Below are 20000 nucleotides of genomic sequence, written 5' to 3' on the forward strand. Positions count from 1 at the left end.
CCTAAATTTATATAAATAGTTGAATATAAAAATTTATACTAATATTTTAATAAACATAAAAAAATCATTAAATAATATAAATAACGTTCATATAAATATCTCTAAATTTATATGGATAATAGTTAAAATTAAATATAATAATTAAATTGCATTTAATAGTTCTTACTAAATAAGTTATCTATATAAATAAGCTAAATTTAAGCTTTTAGGCTCATACCCTAAATATAGATAATAATCTTTTATATATTTAAGATAATATGCCTGATTAAAAGGTTTATTTTGATAGAATAAAAATGTAATTATAATTACTATTATCTATCAAATCTAATAATCATTTATATATAATATTTATTATTTTTTTTTATATTATTTATATAAATATCCCTAAATTTATATAAATAGTTGAATATAAAAATTTATACTTATTAATTTTATTAATTCTATAAAATTCAAAATTTTATGTGCAATTACACTTAAGTATATAAAATGAAAAAATTTATACTATTTAGTAATATTTATATATTTATATTAACTATTTGTTTATCATTTTTAATATTTGTAACTAATAATATTTTAATTCAATGAATATTATTAGAAATTTCTACAATTATTATAATTTATTTAATAAATTATAATTTAAATAAAATACCAAGAATTTTATATTATTCATTATCAACTTTAACAAGAATAATTATAATTTTATTATTAATAATAAATTTATGTCAAATTTATTCTATGTTTAATTATAATTATTATTTAAATATTATTTTTCAAATTATTATAATAATAAAAATAGGAATATTTCCTTTTAGATATTGAATAATTTATATTTATAATTATATTATATGAGAAGATATTTTTATTATATCAACAGTTATAAAATTTATACCAATATATTTTATAATTAATTTTATTCAATTAAATCAATCTATAATTTTATTATTAATATTAAATAGAATTATAATTTCAATTTTTGCTAATAACTTTAAATCATTAAAAAAAATTATTGCATGTTCATCAATTAATCAAACTTCATTTATTATTATATTATTATATTTAAACAAGTCAATTTTTATATATTATATTATTTTCTATTCTTTTATATTTTATTTTTTATGTTTATTAATAAATAAATTTAATTTAAATAAAAAAATAGATTTAATTATATTTAATAATTATAAAAACATTAATATTTTAACAATAATATTTTTAATTTATAGAATATTACCCCCATTTATATCATTTATTATAAAATGAATATTTATATTTGAATTAACAAATTTATTTATTTATTCTTCATGATTTTTTATAATTATAATAATATCTAGAATTATTATAATTTGAAATTATTTAATGATTTTAGAAAATTCATTACCAAATTTTAAATATTATTATAATTTATATATTAAACAAATTAAAATTAAATATATATACATATATATATTTATTTCCATAAATATAACAATATTTATAATATTTTATATTTATTAATTATTAATAAATATAATTTATATCTTTAAATTTGCAATTTAATGTTTTTAAAAACTTTAATAATTAAATATAAAAATTTATAGTATTAAAAGAATTTAAAATCTTTATGAATAAATTTACAATTTATTTCTTTTTCAGACATAATACTAATAATTGAATTTTATACTTTTGAAGATTTTAAGTTAATTATCTTAAACTATTAATCTTCAAAATTAAAAATATATTTAAAATTTTAAAAGTATAAATCTTAATAAAAAAATGATTTATGTCAACAAATCATAAGTATATTGGTATATTATATATTATATTAGCTTTATGATCAGGAATAATTGGAACATCTATAAGATTTATAATTCGAATAGAATTAAGTATTCCTGGAAATTGAATTAATAATGATCAAATTTATAATTCATTAATTACAGCTCATGCATTTTTAATGATTTTTTTTATAGTAATACCATTTATAATTGGAGGATTTGGAAATTGATTAATTCCTTTAATACTTGGTTTACCTGATATAGCATTTCCTCGAATAAATAATATTAGATTTTGATTATTACCTCCTTCATTAATTATATTAATTTCTAGAAATTTATTTAATATAAGACCAGGAACAGGATGAACAATTTACCCTCCTTTATCTTCTTATTTATATCATTCTTCCCCTTCAGTTGATATTATAATTTTTTCATTACATATTTCAGGTATTTCATCTATTATAGGAGCAATAAATTTTATAGTAACTATTATAATAATAAAAAATATTGCAATAAATTATGACATAATTAATTTATTTTCATGAGCTGTATTTATTACTGCAATTTTATTATTATTATCTTTACCAGTATTAGCTGGTGCTATTACAATATTACTATTCGATCGAAATTTTAATACATCATTTTTTGATCCAATAGGAGGTGGTGATCCAATTTTATTTCAACATTTATTTTGATTTTTTGGTCATCCAGAAGTTTATATTTTAATTTTACCAGGATTTGGATTAATTTCTCATATTATTATAAATGAAAGTGGAAAAAAAGAAGTATTTGGAAATTTAGGAATAATTTACGCAATATTAGGAATTGGATTTTTAGGATTTATTGTATGAGCTCATCATATATTTACAGTAGGATTAGATGTTGATACTCGAGCTTATTTTACTTCTGCTACTATAATTATTGCTGTACCTACAGGAATTAAAGTTTTTAGATGACTTGCTACTTATCATGGATGTAAAATAAATTCTTATAATAATTCAATTATTTGATCATTAGGTTTTGTAATTTTATTTACTATTGGAGGATTAACTGGTATTATATTATCAAATTCATCAATTGATATTATTTTACATGATACTTATTATGTTGTTGGACATTTTCATTATGTATTATCTATAGGTGCCGTATTTGCAATTATTTCAAGATTTATTCACTGATATCCTTTAATTTATGGACTTATATTAAATAATAATTGATTAAAAATTCAATTTATTTTTATATTTGTTGGAGTAAATATAACATTTTTTCCTCAACATTTTTTAGGATTAATGGGAATACCACGACGTTATTCTGATTATCCTGATGCTTATTTTTTTTGAAATTCAATTTCATCATTAGGATCAATTATATCAACTAATAGATTGATTATAATGATTTTTATTATTATAGAAAGAATAATTGTAAAACGTATAATTATATTTAAGTATAGACAATCATCATTAGAATGATTAATGACTTACCCTCCATTAAATCATTCTTTTGTTGAAACTCCTATTATTATTAAAAGAAAAATAAAAACTTTTTTTTCAGAATTTTAATATGGCAGATAAGTGCGCTAGATTTAAGATCTATATATATTGTTTATAAACATTTATTAAAAATTGCAACTTGACAAATATATTTTTTTCAAAATTCTAACTCACCTTACTCTGATAATTTAATTTCATTTCATAATTTAGTAATAATAATTATAATTATAATTATAATATTAATTATAATAATTTTAATTAATTTATTTAATAACTGATTTTTAAATCGATTTTTATTAAAAAATCATACTATTGAAATTATTTGAACAATTATTCCTATATTAATTTTATTATTTATTTGTTTTCCTTCATTAAAAATTTTATATTATATTGATGAAATTTTAAATCCAATTTTTTCAATTAAATCAATTGGTCATCAATGATATTGATCATATGAATATTCTGATTTTATTAACATTGAATTTGATTCATATATAATTAACAATAATAATTTAAATTTATTTCGATTATTAGATGTTGATAATCGAATAATTATTCCTATAAAAATTGCAATTCGATTAATTATTTCATCAACTGATGTAATTCATTCATGAGTAATTCCTTCACTAGGAATTAAAATTGATGCAATTCCAGGACGAATTAATCAATTTAATCTTTTTTGTATTCGTCCTGGAATTTATTTTGGTCAATGTTCAGAAATTTGTGGTATAAATCATAGATTTATACCTATTGTTATTGAAAGAACATCTTATGAATTATTTATAAATTGAATTAAATCATTTTAATTAAATTTTAAAATTAGTTAATTTATAACATTAGTTTGTCAAACTAAAATTAATAAAATTATTATTTTAATATATTCATTAGATGTCTGAAATTAAAGAATTGATTTTTTAAATCAAAAATAGTAAATTATAAATACTTCTAATGATTAATTATTAGTTAATATAATTTATAATTAATTTGATTTTCTAATAATATTATACCACAAATAAGACCAATTAAATGATTATATATTTCATTATTATGTAAATTTAATTTTATTTTAATTATATTTATTTTAAATTCAATTCCATTAAAATTAAAATTTAATAAAGATTTATATAAAATAAAAACTTATTGAAAATGATATTGATAAATTTATTTGAAAGATTTGATCCTGCAATTAACCAAAATTTAATACTTAATTGAATTGTTATTTTCATATATTTAATATTAATTCCTCATTCATATTGATTAATTCCATCACGATTAAATATAATATGAATTAATTTTTTATCTTTATTATATAAAGAATTTATATTAATCTCATCAAAAAAATATCAATCTAATATTTTAATATTTATTAGATTAATATTAATAATTATAATAATAAATTTTTTAAGATTAATACCTTATATTTTTACTATTACCAGACATATATCATTTAATTTAATTATAAGATTTTCAATATGAATTTCAATATTAATCTTTAATTGAATTAATTTAACAAAAAAATCATTAAGTCATCTTGTACCATTAAATACTCCATTTATATTAATAAATTTTATAGTTTATATTGAATTAATTAGAAATATTATTCGTCCTTGAACATTATCAATTCGTCTTACAGCTAATCTAATTGCAGGCCATTTATTATTAACTTTAATTGGATCTTCAATATCAATTAATAATATTGAGTATAAAAATTTAATTTTAATATTAATTACAATTTTAACTCAAAATTTATTATTTATTCTTGAAATTTCAATAGCAATAATCCAAGCCTATGTATATTCTATTTTATTAATTCTATATTTTTCAGAAATTAAATAAATTTAAAATGAAAAACGACATATTAAAAAAATTATTCAAATTATTAAAAACGGTTTTATTCTTAATTTATATTAATATTAAAGTTGAGATTTATAAAATTTATAACCGAATAATCAATAAACTTCTTATTTTATTTTTAAATCATCCAATGATTTTTTTTACTCTAGGTACTTTATTATTTATGATTCTCATATATTATTCAATTAAAAATAAATGATTAATTAAATTATTAATTTCAAGTAAATATAAATAATTAAAATTAATCATTTATATAATCATATTCTTTAATTTTATTTAATAGATTTAAATTCTATAATTAATATAATTTACATAAATTTTTAATTGGTATATTATATCATTATGAAAACACATAATCACCCTTATCATATAGTTACTTTAAGACCTTGACCATTAATTATATCATTTAATTTAATAAATTTAATAATTAGAATTATTATTTATTTATATTTAAATAATGATTATTTATTATATATTAATTTATTAAATATAATTATTACAATATATCAATGATGACGAGATGTAATCCGAGAAAGAACATTTCAAGGAATACATACAATTATAGTAATAAAATTTCTTAAATTTAGAATAATTTTATTTATTATTTCAGAATTATTTTTTTTTATTTCATTTTTTTGAACATTTTTTCACTCATCAATTTCACCAAATATTGAAATTGGAATAACCTGACCTCCAATAATAATTGAAATATTTAATCCTTATGATATTCCATTATTAAATTCAGTAATTTTAGTTTCATCAGGATTTACAATTACATGAGGTCATCACTCTTTATTAAATATAAATTATGTTAATTTTAATAAAAGACTAAAATATACATTAATTTTAGGAATATATTTTATTGTATTACAATACATTGAATATAATGAATCTATATTTTGTTTTAATGATAGAATTTTTGGATCTATTTTTTTTATAATAACTGGATTTCATGGATTACATGTAATTATTGGTATTATAATAATTTTAACAATATATATACGATTTAAAAAAAATCATTTTTCTAATATTCATCATTTTCATTTTGAAGCAGCATTATGATATTGACATTTTGTAGATGTTATTTGATTATTTTTATATTTATTTTTATATTGATTAATATGATAATTCAATATACATATATATATAGTATAAATATTACATTTAATTTCCAATTAAAAAATTTAAATAATTTAATATATATAATATATTTTTATTTAACTTTATTAATAATTGTAAATTTAATTCCTATAATTATTTATATAACAAATATATTTATTTCAATAATAAAAAAAAATAATTATGAAAAAAATTTACCATATGAATGTGGATATTCACCATTATCTAAACCTAATCTTCCTTTTTCATTACCATTTTTTATAATTACTTTAATATTCTTAATTTTTGATGTTGAAATTATTATATTACTTCCATTAATTTTTCATTTAATCAATATAAATTCAATAATTTTATTATTAACAATAATTACTTTTATTATATCATTAATTTTAACATTATTTACTGAATGATTTTTTAATTTTATTAAATGATTATACTAATATATATATATATAAGTAAATATTACATTTAATTTCGACTTAAAAATTAACTAAACTATTAGTTATATATAATTTATTAATTGAAGCCAAATAGAGGCAATTTATTGTTAATAAATACATTGAGAGTAATTTTCCAATTAATGAAATAAATTAAATTGAACTTCTAATTCAATTATTGATTAATAAATTAATCATTATTTCTATTTATATAGTTTAATATAAAACAATATATTTTCAATATATAAATAGTTATTTATTAACTTATAAATATTTAAAAATTAAAAAATTTTCTTAATATTTTCAATATTACACTTTATATAAGCTATTTAAATAATTAAATAATATAAAAAAAATAATAATAATAAATATAATATTATTTATTATTAAATCAATAAAATTATAATTTTCAATACGAAATTTAATTAAATTGCTAAATATATTTAATAATTCATGTATAATAAAAGGAATAATTTTTTTTTCAATAATTGATTCATATTCTTCAATTACTATAAATACATATAAATATAAAATTTTAAAAAATTTATCTACATATATTATATTTTTAAAAGATAATACATACATTGAAAAAAATAATAAATTTTTATAACTTAAAAATCCAATAAATATTCCTAAAATAAATAATTTAGATAACAATAATTTTATATTATAACTTAAAGTTAAATTATAAAATGAATATATAATTGATCAATAAAATTTTGCATATACTAATGAAGTTACAAATAATGTAAATATAATAATATTTATAAAAAAATCATTATGTATTTTAATATACCTTATATTTATTTCTTGATGAAATAAAATCATTAAAATTATACGAAATGCATAAGATACTGTTAAAATTGTTCCAACTAATAAAATAAATAAATTAAACGTAATTAATTTATTATCATAAATATGTTCTATAATTATATCTTTTGAATAAAATCCCAATAAAAAAGGAAATCCCATTAATCTAAATAATGTAAATAATAAAATTGTAGATTTTACTGGATATAATATATTTAAATTTCTATAATCTCGAATATCTTGATCTGATTCATTATTATGAATAAAATTACCAACACATATAAATATTAATGACTTAAATAATGCATGAATATATAAATGAAAAAAAGCTAATTCACTAAATCCTATAAATAAAACTCTTATTATAAAACCTAATTGACTTAATGTTGATAATGCAACAATTTTTTTTAAATCAATTTCATAATTTGCAATAAGACCTGATATTAATATAGTAAATCTTGAAACTAATATTATATTTATTTTAAAATTTTCATCAATATATTTTTCAAATCGAATTAAAATGTAAACACCAGCTGTTACTAATGTTGAAGAATGAACTAATGAAGATACTGGAGTTGGAGCTATCATTGCTGCTGGTAATCAATTAGAAAAAGGTATTTGAGCTCTTTTTGTAAATGCTATTATAATAATAAAAAATATTATTGAAAAATTCATATCATATAAAAACAAATTTCAACTTCCACAAGAACATATTATAGCTATTATTAATAATAAACTAGCATCTCCAATTCGATTTAAAATTATAGTTAACATACCAGCTACAAATGATTTTATATTTTGATAATAAATAATTAAACAAAATGAAATTAATCCTAATCCATCTCAACCAATAATAACTGTTAAAATACAAGGACTAAGAATTATAAAATATATAGAATAAATAAATATCATTAATAAATAATAAAATCGTTTTAATTCAATTTCATCTAAATTTATATATTTAATTGAATAAAACATAATTAATGAAGAAATTAAAGTCACAATTATAATAAATGATAATGTTAAATTATCAACTAATAAAAATAAATTAAACTTTATTGAATTATAATCAATAATTAATCATTCTATAACATATGTAAATATATAATAATTTATACATAATGTTAAATATATTAATAATAAACTTTTAAAATATAAAATTAATCCAAAAATTATTATTTTTACAATAATTTAAAGTTAAAAAACATCTTTGAAATCACAATTCAAAATTTTATATTTAAACTATTTAAATAAATTAAAGCTTCTATATTTAAAACAACTAAATTTATTGGAATTCAATGTATTAAAATAACAAAAAATTCAACTATATAACCTCTATAAATATTTTCTAAATTATTTTTTCCATGATTAACTCTTACAAATAAATATAAAGAATATATAAAACTAAAAATTAAATATATAGTTAAAAATTTATATAAAAATTTATACCATATAATAGAACCCATAATTATTATAATTTCCCCAACTAAATTCAATGTTACAGGAATTGCTATATTTAATGAACATATTAAAAATCATATTAAAGATATTGAAGGTATATATATAAATATCCCTTTATTAATTAAAAATAATCGTCTATTAGTTTCTTTATAAACAACATTTACTAAAAAAAATAATCCTGATGATCTAAAACCATGAGAAATTATTAATAAATAACTTCCAATAATATTTATTTTTATATTCATAAATATTCCTATAATTAATAAACCTATATGAACAACTGATGAAATAGCAATTAAAACTTTTATATCAATAGTAATAAAACATAATAATCTTATTACAATTATTCCTAAAATTCTTAATATAATATAAAAAATATAAAATTCATTTATACTACAAAAACAAAATTTTAAAATTCGTAATAAACCATAAGTTCCTAATTTTAATATAATTGAAGCCAAAATTATTGAAATATAATAAGGTGCTTCAACATGAGCTTTTAATAATCATTGATGAAATATATATATAGGAATTTTAACTAAAAAAGTTAATATTATATATATAATAATAAAATAATTTATTTTTAAATTAATTAAATCTATTATAATAAAAGATAATCTTCCAATATTATTAAATAATACAAATATAATAAATAATATAGGTAATGAAAAAACTATAGTATAAAATAATAAATAAAATCTTGCTAAAATTCGTCTTGAAGTATTACCTCAAAAAATAATTATATAAAATATTATAATTACACCAATTTCAAATAATAAATAATAATATAATAAATTTATTATTATAAAATTAAAACATAATAATAATAATAATAAATAATTTAATATAATTTTATTTTGTTCATTTAATCTAATAATAACTAAACCTCCAATATATAAAGTTATAACTCTTATTCAAGTTGAATAAGTATTTAATCCACACTCAGATACAATTATTGATCATTCTATTCAACTATTCTTTATTATTAATAAAACTCCAGTTATAGCTATATATACACCAGAAATTTTATTTACTTTACTAATTATTAAAAATAATACTATTAACTCTAACATAAATTAATTAATGAAATTTTTTGATGTCCATATTCATAATTTATTCTTACTAATAAAGATAAACCTAATACTGACTCACAAACTGATGAAACTAAATAAATTAAAAAAAATCAAATATTTAATTTAAATATAATTAAAAAAAATAAAATAGTTACAATAATATATTCTATATAAATTAAAAATCTTAAATAATTATTGTTTAAATGAAATAATATTATTAGCATAAAAAATATATTAAAAATTAATATTATTCTAATTTATAATAGCTATATAGTTTAATTTAAAACATTAATTTTGTAAATTAATAATAAATAATATACATTTTATAGCTAAGATATTCAAAAAATACGTTATTTATATCAATAACTTCCAAAGTTATTATTTTTTAATTAAACTATTTTTGATATCTTATTACAACAATAATAACAATTATAATTATTAATATTATTCCAATAATAATTTTATTTTATATTTTAATAAATAATGTATTAAATATTAAAATAAATCCATTAAAATTAATCATTACATTAATTTTATATTCAATTATATTAAGAATTTCAACATATTTATATACTTTAAATTCAATTAATAACTTAATAATTCTTATTGTATTTATTAGTGGAATAATAATTACATTCATTTATTTTTCTAGAATAATTAATTCACCAATAAAAAAAAATTGATCTGGTATTCTTTGAGGAATTTTATTAACTGCATTTCTTATTATTATTTTTTTATTTAAAAAAACAAAAAACTTTGATAATCCAATTAAAATTGGATTAAATTTAGATAAAAATACTATTTCTAATATTTTTCAATTTCCAAATCACGTAATATTATTATTAATAATTATAACATTAATTTTAACTTTATTTTTAATTTTTAAAATATGCTATATTAATAAAAAATCACTACGATCTAAAATATAATTTAAATTAAATCTTATTTTAAATTATATGAGATTTAAAAAATTATTAAATTCAAATATTTTATTAAATAATTTTATTGATCCAGTTATTTCTTTACCCACTCCAATAAACATTAATATATGATGAAATTTTGGATCAATTTTAGGAATAATGTTATTTATTCAAATTTTATCAGGATTATTTTTATCAATACATTATTGTCCAAATATTAATTATGCATTTGATAGTATAATTCATATTATAAAAGATGTTAATTATGGATGAATTATTCGAATAATTCATATAAATGGAGCATCATTTTATTTTATTATAATATATATTCATATTAGACGAAATATTTATTATAATTCTTTTAAATTAACTCATGTTTGAATAATTGGAGTAACAATTTTATTTATTTCTATAGCTACTGCATTTTTAGGATATGTACTTCCATGAGGACAAATATCTTTTTGAGGAGCAACAGTTATTACTAATTTATTATCTGCAATTCCATTTATTGGACAAATAATTGTTGAATGAATTTGAGGAGGATACTCAATTAATAACGCAACATTAAATCGATTTTTTTCATTACATTTTTTATTACCTTTAATTATTTTAGTTATAGTAATATTACATTTATTTTTTCTACATGATAAAGGTTCATCAAATCCATTAGGAACAAATAGTAATTATTATAAAATTTTATTTCATCCTTATTTTTTAATTAAAGATTTATTAATAATAATTATAATTTTATTATTATTATTAATTATTATTCTACAAAATCCATATTATTTAGGAGATCCAGATAATTTTAAAATTGCTAATTCAATAGTAACTCCAACTCATATTAAACCAGAATGATATTTTTTATTTGCATATTCAATTTTACGATCAATTACTAATAAATTAGGTGGAGTAATTGCATTAATTATATCTATTATAATTTTATACTTTATACCAATATTAATAAATTATATTAATAAAACAAATAAATTCTATAAATTAAATCAATATATTTATTGAATTTTTATTAATAATTTTATTTTATTAACATGAATTGGAGGTCAACTAATTGAATATCCATATACTAATATTAATTTAATCATCACTTCATCATACTTTACATATTTTTTTATTAATCAATTTTTTTACAAATTATGAGATAATTTATTAATTAATTAATTAATATTTAATTTATCTAGTTAATGAACTTGAATAAGTATGTATTTTGAAAATACAATATAGAATTATAAATATTCTATTAACTTTATATTATATATATAAATTCTTTAATTAAATAAATATAAATTAAATAAAATAATCTAATTGTTAATAAATCTGTTCAACATATATGTATTAATTCATCATATCGAATTCGAGGTAAAACCCCTCGAATTAATAAAAAAAATAATACATGACCCATATACACTAATAAAAAATAAACTGATCAATATATAAATCCATAAAATATAATTGTTAAGATTATTGATAAAAATATTATATTTGAATATTCAGCTAAAAAAATTAAAGTAAATATTCTTCTATAATATTCAACATTAAAACCAGAAACTAATTCTGATTCTCCTTCAATTAAATCAAATGGAGTACGATTTAATTCAATTAATATTCTTATTAAAAATATAAAATATAATGGAAATAATAATCAACTAAATTTTACTATTATCTGATAACCAATAATTCTAAAAATTGAATAACTTTCAATTAATAAAAAAAATACAAAAAATATTAAAAATATCCTAATTTCAAATGAAATTATTTGAGCAATTGAACGTAATGAACCCAATATTGAATAATTTGATCTTGAACATCACATCAACCAATTATTATAATTGGATAAATATTTAATCCTAAAATTAATATTATTAAAATTATTCTATAATTAATATTATATAAATTTAATCAAGGATAAAATAATCATAATATTATTGATAATATAAATATTAATAAAGGTCTAATTATAAAATATATATAATCTAAATTATAAAAAAATCATTCTTTAGAAATTAATTTAATTGCATCTCTAAAAGGTTGTAATATTCCTTTAAAACCTAATTTATTAGGACCTTTACGTATTTGAATATAACCTAAAATTTTACGTTCAGTTAATGTTAAAAATGCTACACCCATTAACACTATTAAAATTAATAAAATTAAATTTAAAATAATATAAATTATTATTTTAATAAATTAATTTATTAATATTTAAATTCTAAATTTAATGCACTTATTTGCTAAAATAATTTACTTAAATAAATTTATTTATTTATTTAAATTATTTACTAATTAAGGTCCTTTCGTACAATTAATTATTACTTTTATTATAGATAGAAACCGATCTGACTTACGTCGATCTGAACTCAAATCATGTAAGATTTTAAAAGTCGAACAGACTTATATATTAGATATCTGCACCTAATTAATATCTTAATTCAACATCGAGGTCGCAATCATCTTTATTAATATGACCTAACAAAAGATATTACGCTGTTATCCCTAAGGTAATTTAATCTTTTAATAAATAAAATTTAATCATTTAATTTACTTATATTTAAGAATAATTTATTAAAGTTAATTTAATTTAATAATCCTCCCAATCAAATATTTTAATTTATTAAATTAATAAATAAAATATAAAATTCTATAGGGTCTTATCGTCCCATAATAAAATTTTAGCATTTTTACTAAAATTTTAAATTCGTATTATATAATTGAGACAGTATATATTTCATCAATTCTTTCATACTAGTTTTCAATTAAAAAACAACTGATTATGCTACCTTAGTACAGTTACTTTTACTGCAGCTATTTAAATTCTTTCATTGAGCAGATTGATTTAAAATTATATTCAATAAACCATGTTTTTGTTAAACAGGTGAATATATTTATTTTGCCTAATTCCTTAATTATATATATATATATATATATATAATTTACTTATTTATATTACTAATTTAATCATTATATCCTATTAAATATTATTCTTAAAATTTTTTTATTAAATTTTTATATTAAATATTTAAATTTTTATATTCAACTATTTAATTAAATTATAAAATTTTTAATTACAATATCAAATTCTATGATTATATTATTTAATTTACATTATAAATTTTAATTATATATTAATTTATAGTTTATCCCATAAATTATTTCTAAATATAATTTATTTATAATTTATATTACAAATAAATATTATATTTATTTAAATTAAATTTATTTAATAAAAAACTAGATATCAATAAAATCGAATGGCATTTAACCTCTAATTATATATTAATAATTTTTATTTTACAAAAAATATTATATATAATTAACTCTTTTATATTCGAGATATTTAAAATTATTAAATTTATATAAATTAACCCTGATACAAAAGGTACAAAATTAATTATACTTTTATATATTTTACTTTATTCATTTACATTACTATCTATATAAATTAATATATTTATTCTTAATAAATACTAAAATAATTAACACGTTAATATAATTTTATTAATTAATTAATTGATATTTAAAAAAACAATTAAAATTTTTAATTTTTATAAAACTTTTCAATGTAAATGAAATATTTTGTTTAAACTAAAATTTTTAGTTTCTAAATACATTTTCCAATACATTTACTGTGTTACGACTTATTTCACTTATAATGAAATTGACGGGCAATTTGTACACCAAATAACATTAATTTCAATTTTTATAATTATAAAAATTTACTTTTAAATTTGATTTCAAATTATTATTAATAATAATTATCCAATAATAAAATTAATTAAAATTCATAAAATCTTAAATATTCTACATTTTGATCTGAATTACAATTAAATTAAATTTATTAACTTTAATATTTAATTAAAATCTTAAAACAACAATACACAAAATAATTAATTTAAGTATATCCTTTCGTGTAACATCGAATTAATTCACAAATTTCTCTAATAAAAATATATGGCCGCCAAATTTTAAATTTTAATGATTTACATTTAATTCTTAATATTTAATTTTTATTTTATAATAGGGTATCTAATCCTAGTCTTTTAAATAAACCTCTATAATTTAATATTTAATAATTAATAACTATATAAATTAATACACTATATTCCACCATAAATTAATTTAATTAATTAATTTTATTTTATTAAACTATACCATATTTAACATAATTAACTTATAAAAATAGTTTAACCGCTATTGCTGGCACTAATTTTATATTTATTAAAATTAATTCCTATTATTAACTTTAATTAACTTAAATAATATTCTATATTAATTATTTTAAATTATTTAAATTATTTTAAATATAAATAATATAATATATAATTTACATATTATATTAATTAAATAATTTAATTAATAATAAATTTAAAATTATCAATTATCTTTATATTTATTAAATATTAATATAAATTTTTATATTCAACTATTCAATTATATTTAATTTAATATAATTTTATCGATCAATAATCTTAACAATACATCCCCTCAATATATTGTTAAAATTATTGATCGATAAAATTATATTAAATTATATTTAATTGAATATTTCATATAATTTTATTTTTTTTTATATTATTTAATGATTTTTTTATATATGTTAAAATATTAATATAAATTTTTATATTCAACTATTCAATTATATTTAATTGAATATAATTTTATCGATCAATAATCTTAACAATACATCCCCTCAATATATTGTTAAAATTATTGATCGATAAAATTATATTAAATTATATTTAATTGAATATTTCATATAATTTTATTATTTTTTTTATATTATTTAATGATTTTTTTATGTTTATTAAAATATTAGTATAAATTTTTATATTCAACTATTCAATTATATTTAATTGAATATAATTTTATCGATCAATAATCTTAACAATACATCCCCTCAATATATTGTTAAAATTATTGATCGATAAAATTATATTAAATTATATTTAATTGAATATTTCATATAATTTTATTTTTTTTTATATTATTTAATGATTTTTTTATATATGTTAAAATATTAATATAAATTTTTATATTCAACTATTCAATTATATTTAATTGAATATAATTTTATCGATCAATAATCTTAACAATACATCCCCTCAATATATTGTTAAAATTATTGATCGATAAAATTATATTAAATTATATTTAATTGAATATTTCATATAATTTTATTTTTTTTTATATTATTTAATGATTTTTTTATATATGTTAAAATATTAGTATAAATTTTTATATTCAACTATTCAATTATATTTAATTAAATATAATTTTATCGATCAATAATCTTAACAATACATCCCCTCAATATATTGTTAAGATTATTGATCGATAAAATTATATTAAATTATATTTAATTGAATATTTCATATAATTTTATTATTTTTTTTTATATTATTTAATGATTTTTTTATATTTATTAAAATATTAGTATAAATTTTTATATTCAACTATTTATATAAATTTAGGGATATTTATATGAACGTTATTTATATTATTTAATGATTTTTTTATGTTTATTAAAATATTAGTATAAATTTTTATATTCAACTATTCAATTATATTTAATTTAATATAATTTTATCGATCAATAATCTTAACAATACATCCCCTCAATATATTGTTAAAATTATTGATCGATAAAATTATATTAAATTATATTTAATTGAATATTTCATATAATTTTATTATTTTTTTATATTATTTAATGATTTTTTTATGTTTATTAAAATATTAATATAAATTTTTATATTCAACTATTCAATTATATTTAATTTAATATAATTTTATCGATCAATAATCTTAACAATACATCCCCTCAATATATTGTTAAAATTATTGATCGATAAAATTATATTAAATTATATTTAATTGAATATTTCATATAATTTTATTATTTTTTTTTTATATTATTTAATGATTTTTTTATGTTTATTAAAATATTAGTATAAATTTTTATATTCAACTATTCAATTATATTTAATTTAATATAATTTTATCGATCAATAATCTTAACAATACATCCCCTCAATATATTGTTAAAATTATTGATCGATAAAATTATATTAAATTATATTTAATTGAATATTTCATATAATTTTATTATTTTTTTTATATTATTTAATGATTTTTTTATGTTTATTAAAATATTAGTATAAATTTTTATATTCAACTATTCAATTATATTTAATTTAATATAATTTTATCGATCAATAATCTTAACAATACATCCCCTCAATATATTGTTAAAATTATTGATCGATAAAATTATATTAAATTATATTTAATTGAATATTTCATATAATTTTATTATTTTTTTTTATATTATTTAATGATTTTTTTATGTTTATTAAAATATTAGTATAAATTTTTATATTCAACTATTCAATTATATTTAATTTAATATAATTTTATCGATCAATAATCTTAACAATACATCCCCTCAATATATTGTTAAAATTATTGATCGATAAAATTATATTAAATTATATTTAATTGAATATTTCATATAATTTTATTATTTTTTTTATATTATTTAATGATTTTTTTATGTTTATTAAAATATTAGTATAAATTTTTATATTCAACTATTCAATTATATTAAATTATATTTAATTGAATATTTCATATAATTTTATTATTTTTTTTATATTATTTAATGATTTTTTTATGTTTATTAAAATATTAGTATAAATTTTTATATTCAACTATTCAATTATATTTAATTTAATATAATTTTATCGATCAATAATCTTAACAATACATCCCCTCAATATATTGTTAAAATTATTGATCGATAAAATTATATTAAATTATATTTAATTGAATATTTCATATAATTTTATTATTTTTTTTTATATTATTTAATGATTTTTTTATGTTTATTAAAATATTAGTATAAATTTTTATATTCAACTATTCAATTATATTTAATTTAATATAATTTTATCGATCAATAATCTTAACAATACATCCCCTCAATATATTGTTAAAATTATTGATCGATAAAATTATATTAAATTATATTTAATTGAATATTTCATATAATTTTATTATTTTTTTTATATTATTTAATGATTTTTTTATGTTTATTAAAATATTAGTATAAATTTTTATATTCAACTATTCAATTATATTTAATTTAATATAATTTTATCGATCAATAATCTTAACAATACATCCCCTCAATATATTGTTAAAATTATTGATCGATAAAATTATATTAAATTATATTTAATTGAATATTTCATATAATTTTATTATTTTTTTTTATATTATTTAATGATTTTTTTATGTTTATTAAAATATTAGTATAAATTTTTATATTCAACTATTCAATTATATTTAATTTAATATAATTTTATCGATCAATAATCTTAACAATACATCCCCTCAATATATTGTTAAAATTATTGATCGATAAAATTATATTAAATTATATTTAATTGAATATTTCATATAATTTTATTATTTTTTTTATATTATTTAATGATTTTTTTATGTTTATTAAAATATTAGTATAAATTTTTATATTCAACTATTCAATTATATTTAATTTAATATAATTTTATCGATCAATAATCTTAACAATACATCCCCTCAATATATTGTTAAGATTATTGATCGATAAAATTATATTAAATTATATTTAATTGAATATTTCATATAATTTTATTATTTTTTTTATATTATTTAATGATTTTTTTATGTTTATTAAAATATTAGTATAAATTTTTATATTCAACTATTTATATAAATTTAGGGATATTTATATGAACGTTATTTATATTATTTAATGATTTTTTTATGTTTATTAAAATATTAGTATAAATTTTTATATTCAACTATTTATATAAATTTAGGGATATTTATATGAACGTTATTTATATTATTTAATGATTTTTTTATATATGTTAAAATATTAGTATAAATTTTTATATTCAACTATTCAATTATATTAAATTATATTTAATTTAATATTTCATATAATTTTATTATTTTTTTTATATTATTTAATGATTTTTTTATGTTTATTAAAATATTAGTATAAATTTTTATATTCAACTATTCAATTATATTAAATTATATTTAATTGAATATAATTTTATCGATCAATAATCTTAACAATACATCCCCTCAATATATTGTTAAAATTATTGATCGATAAAATTATATTAAATTATATTTAATTGAATATTTCATATAATTTTATTATTTTTTTTATATTATTTAATGATTTTTTTATGTTTATTAAAATATTAGTATAAATTTTTATATTCAACTATTCAATTATATTTAATTGAATATAATTTTATCGATCAATAATCTTAACAATACATCCCCTCAATATATTGTTAAGATTATTGATCGATAAAATTATATTAAATTATATTTAATTGAATATTTCATATAATTTTATTATTTTTTTTATATTATTTAATGATTTTTTTATGTTTATTAAAATATTAGTATAAATTTTTATATTCAACTATTTATATAAATTTAGGGATATTTATATGAACGTTATTTATATTATTTAATGATTTTTTTATATTTATTAAAATATTAGTATAAATTTTTATATTCAACTATTTATATAAATTTAGGAATATTTATATGAACGTTATTTATATTATTTAATGATTTTTTTATATATGTTAAAATATTAGTATAAATTTTTATATTCAACTATTCAATTATATTAAATTATATTTAATTTAATATTTCATATAATTTTATTATTTTTTTTATATTATTTAATGATTTTTTTATGTTTATTAAAATATTAGTATAAATTTTTATATTCAACTATTCAATTATATTAAATTATATTTAATTTAATATTTCATATAATTTTATTATTTTTTTTATATTATTTAATGATTTTTTTATGTTTATTAAAATATTAGTATAAATTTTTATATTCAACTATTTATATAAATTTAGGGATATTTATATGAACGTTATTTATATTATTTAATGATTTTTTTATATTTATTAAAATATTAGTATAAATTTTTATATTCAACTATTTATATAAATTTAGAGATATTTATATGAACGTTATTTA

General features: G+C 14.2%; 4 protein-coding genes and 2 pseudogenes across 4 annotated transcripts; 3 read left to right on the plus strand and 3 right to left on the minus strand.

The window, feature by feature from the left end:
- Positions 1–3220: 3220 nt before the first annotated feature.
- Positions 3221–4035, plus strand: LOC143432512 (cytochrome c oxidase subunit 2-like). Its single transcript, XM_076909173.1, is given in 2 exon segments — positions 3221–3250; positions 3316–4035. Coding segments are annotated over 2 exon segments (744 nt in total). The 3' UTR covers positions 4030–4035.
- A 1399-nt stretch (positions 4036–5434) lies between these two features.
- On the plus strand, positions 5435–6220 carry LOC143432496 (cytochrome c oxidase subunit 3-like). The gene is given in 1 exon segment (XM_076909160.1): positions 5435–6220. A coding segment is annotated over 1 exon segment (774 nt). The 3' UTR covers positions 6209–6220.
- A 762-nt stretch (positions 6221–6982) lies between these two features.
- On the minus strand, positions 6983–8431 carry LOC143432495 (NADH-ubiquinone oxidoreductase chain 5-like). Its single transcript, XM_076909159.1, is given in 1 exon segment — positions 6983–8431. A coding segment is annotated over 1 exon segment (876 nt). The 5' UTR covers positions 8233–8431; the 3' UTR covers positions 6983–7356.
- Positions 8432–8993: 562 nt separating this feature from the next.
- LOC143432513 (NADH-ubiquinone oxidoreductase chain 4 pseudogene) lies at positions 8994–9412 on the minus strand (annotated as a pseudogene).
- A 1401-nt stretch (positions 9413–10813) lies between these two features.
- LOC143432494 (cytochrome b-like) lies at positions 10814–12110 on the plus strand. Its single transcript, XM_076909158.1, is given in 1 exon segment — positions 10814–12110. A coding segment is annotated over 1 exon segment (1122 nt). The 5' UTR covers positions 10814–10948; the 3' UTR covers positions 12071–12110.
- LOC143432514 (NADH-ubiquinone oxidoreductase chain 1 pseudogene) lies at positions 11675–13117 on the minus strand (annotated as a pseudogene).
- Between the last annotated feature and the right edge of the window lie 6883 nt (positions 13118–20000).

Source organism: Xylocopa sonorina, unplaced genomic scaffold (assembly GCF_050948175.1).
Source record: "Xylocopa sonorina isolate GNS202 unplaced genomic scaffold, iyXylSono1_principal scaffold0498, whole genome shotgun sequence".
In the NCBI taxonomy this organism is placed as follows: domain Eukaryota; kingdom Metazoa; phylum Arthropoda; class Insecta; order Hymenoptera; family Apidae; genus Xylocopa; species Xylocopa sonorina.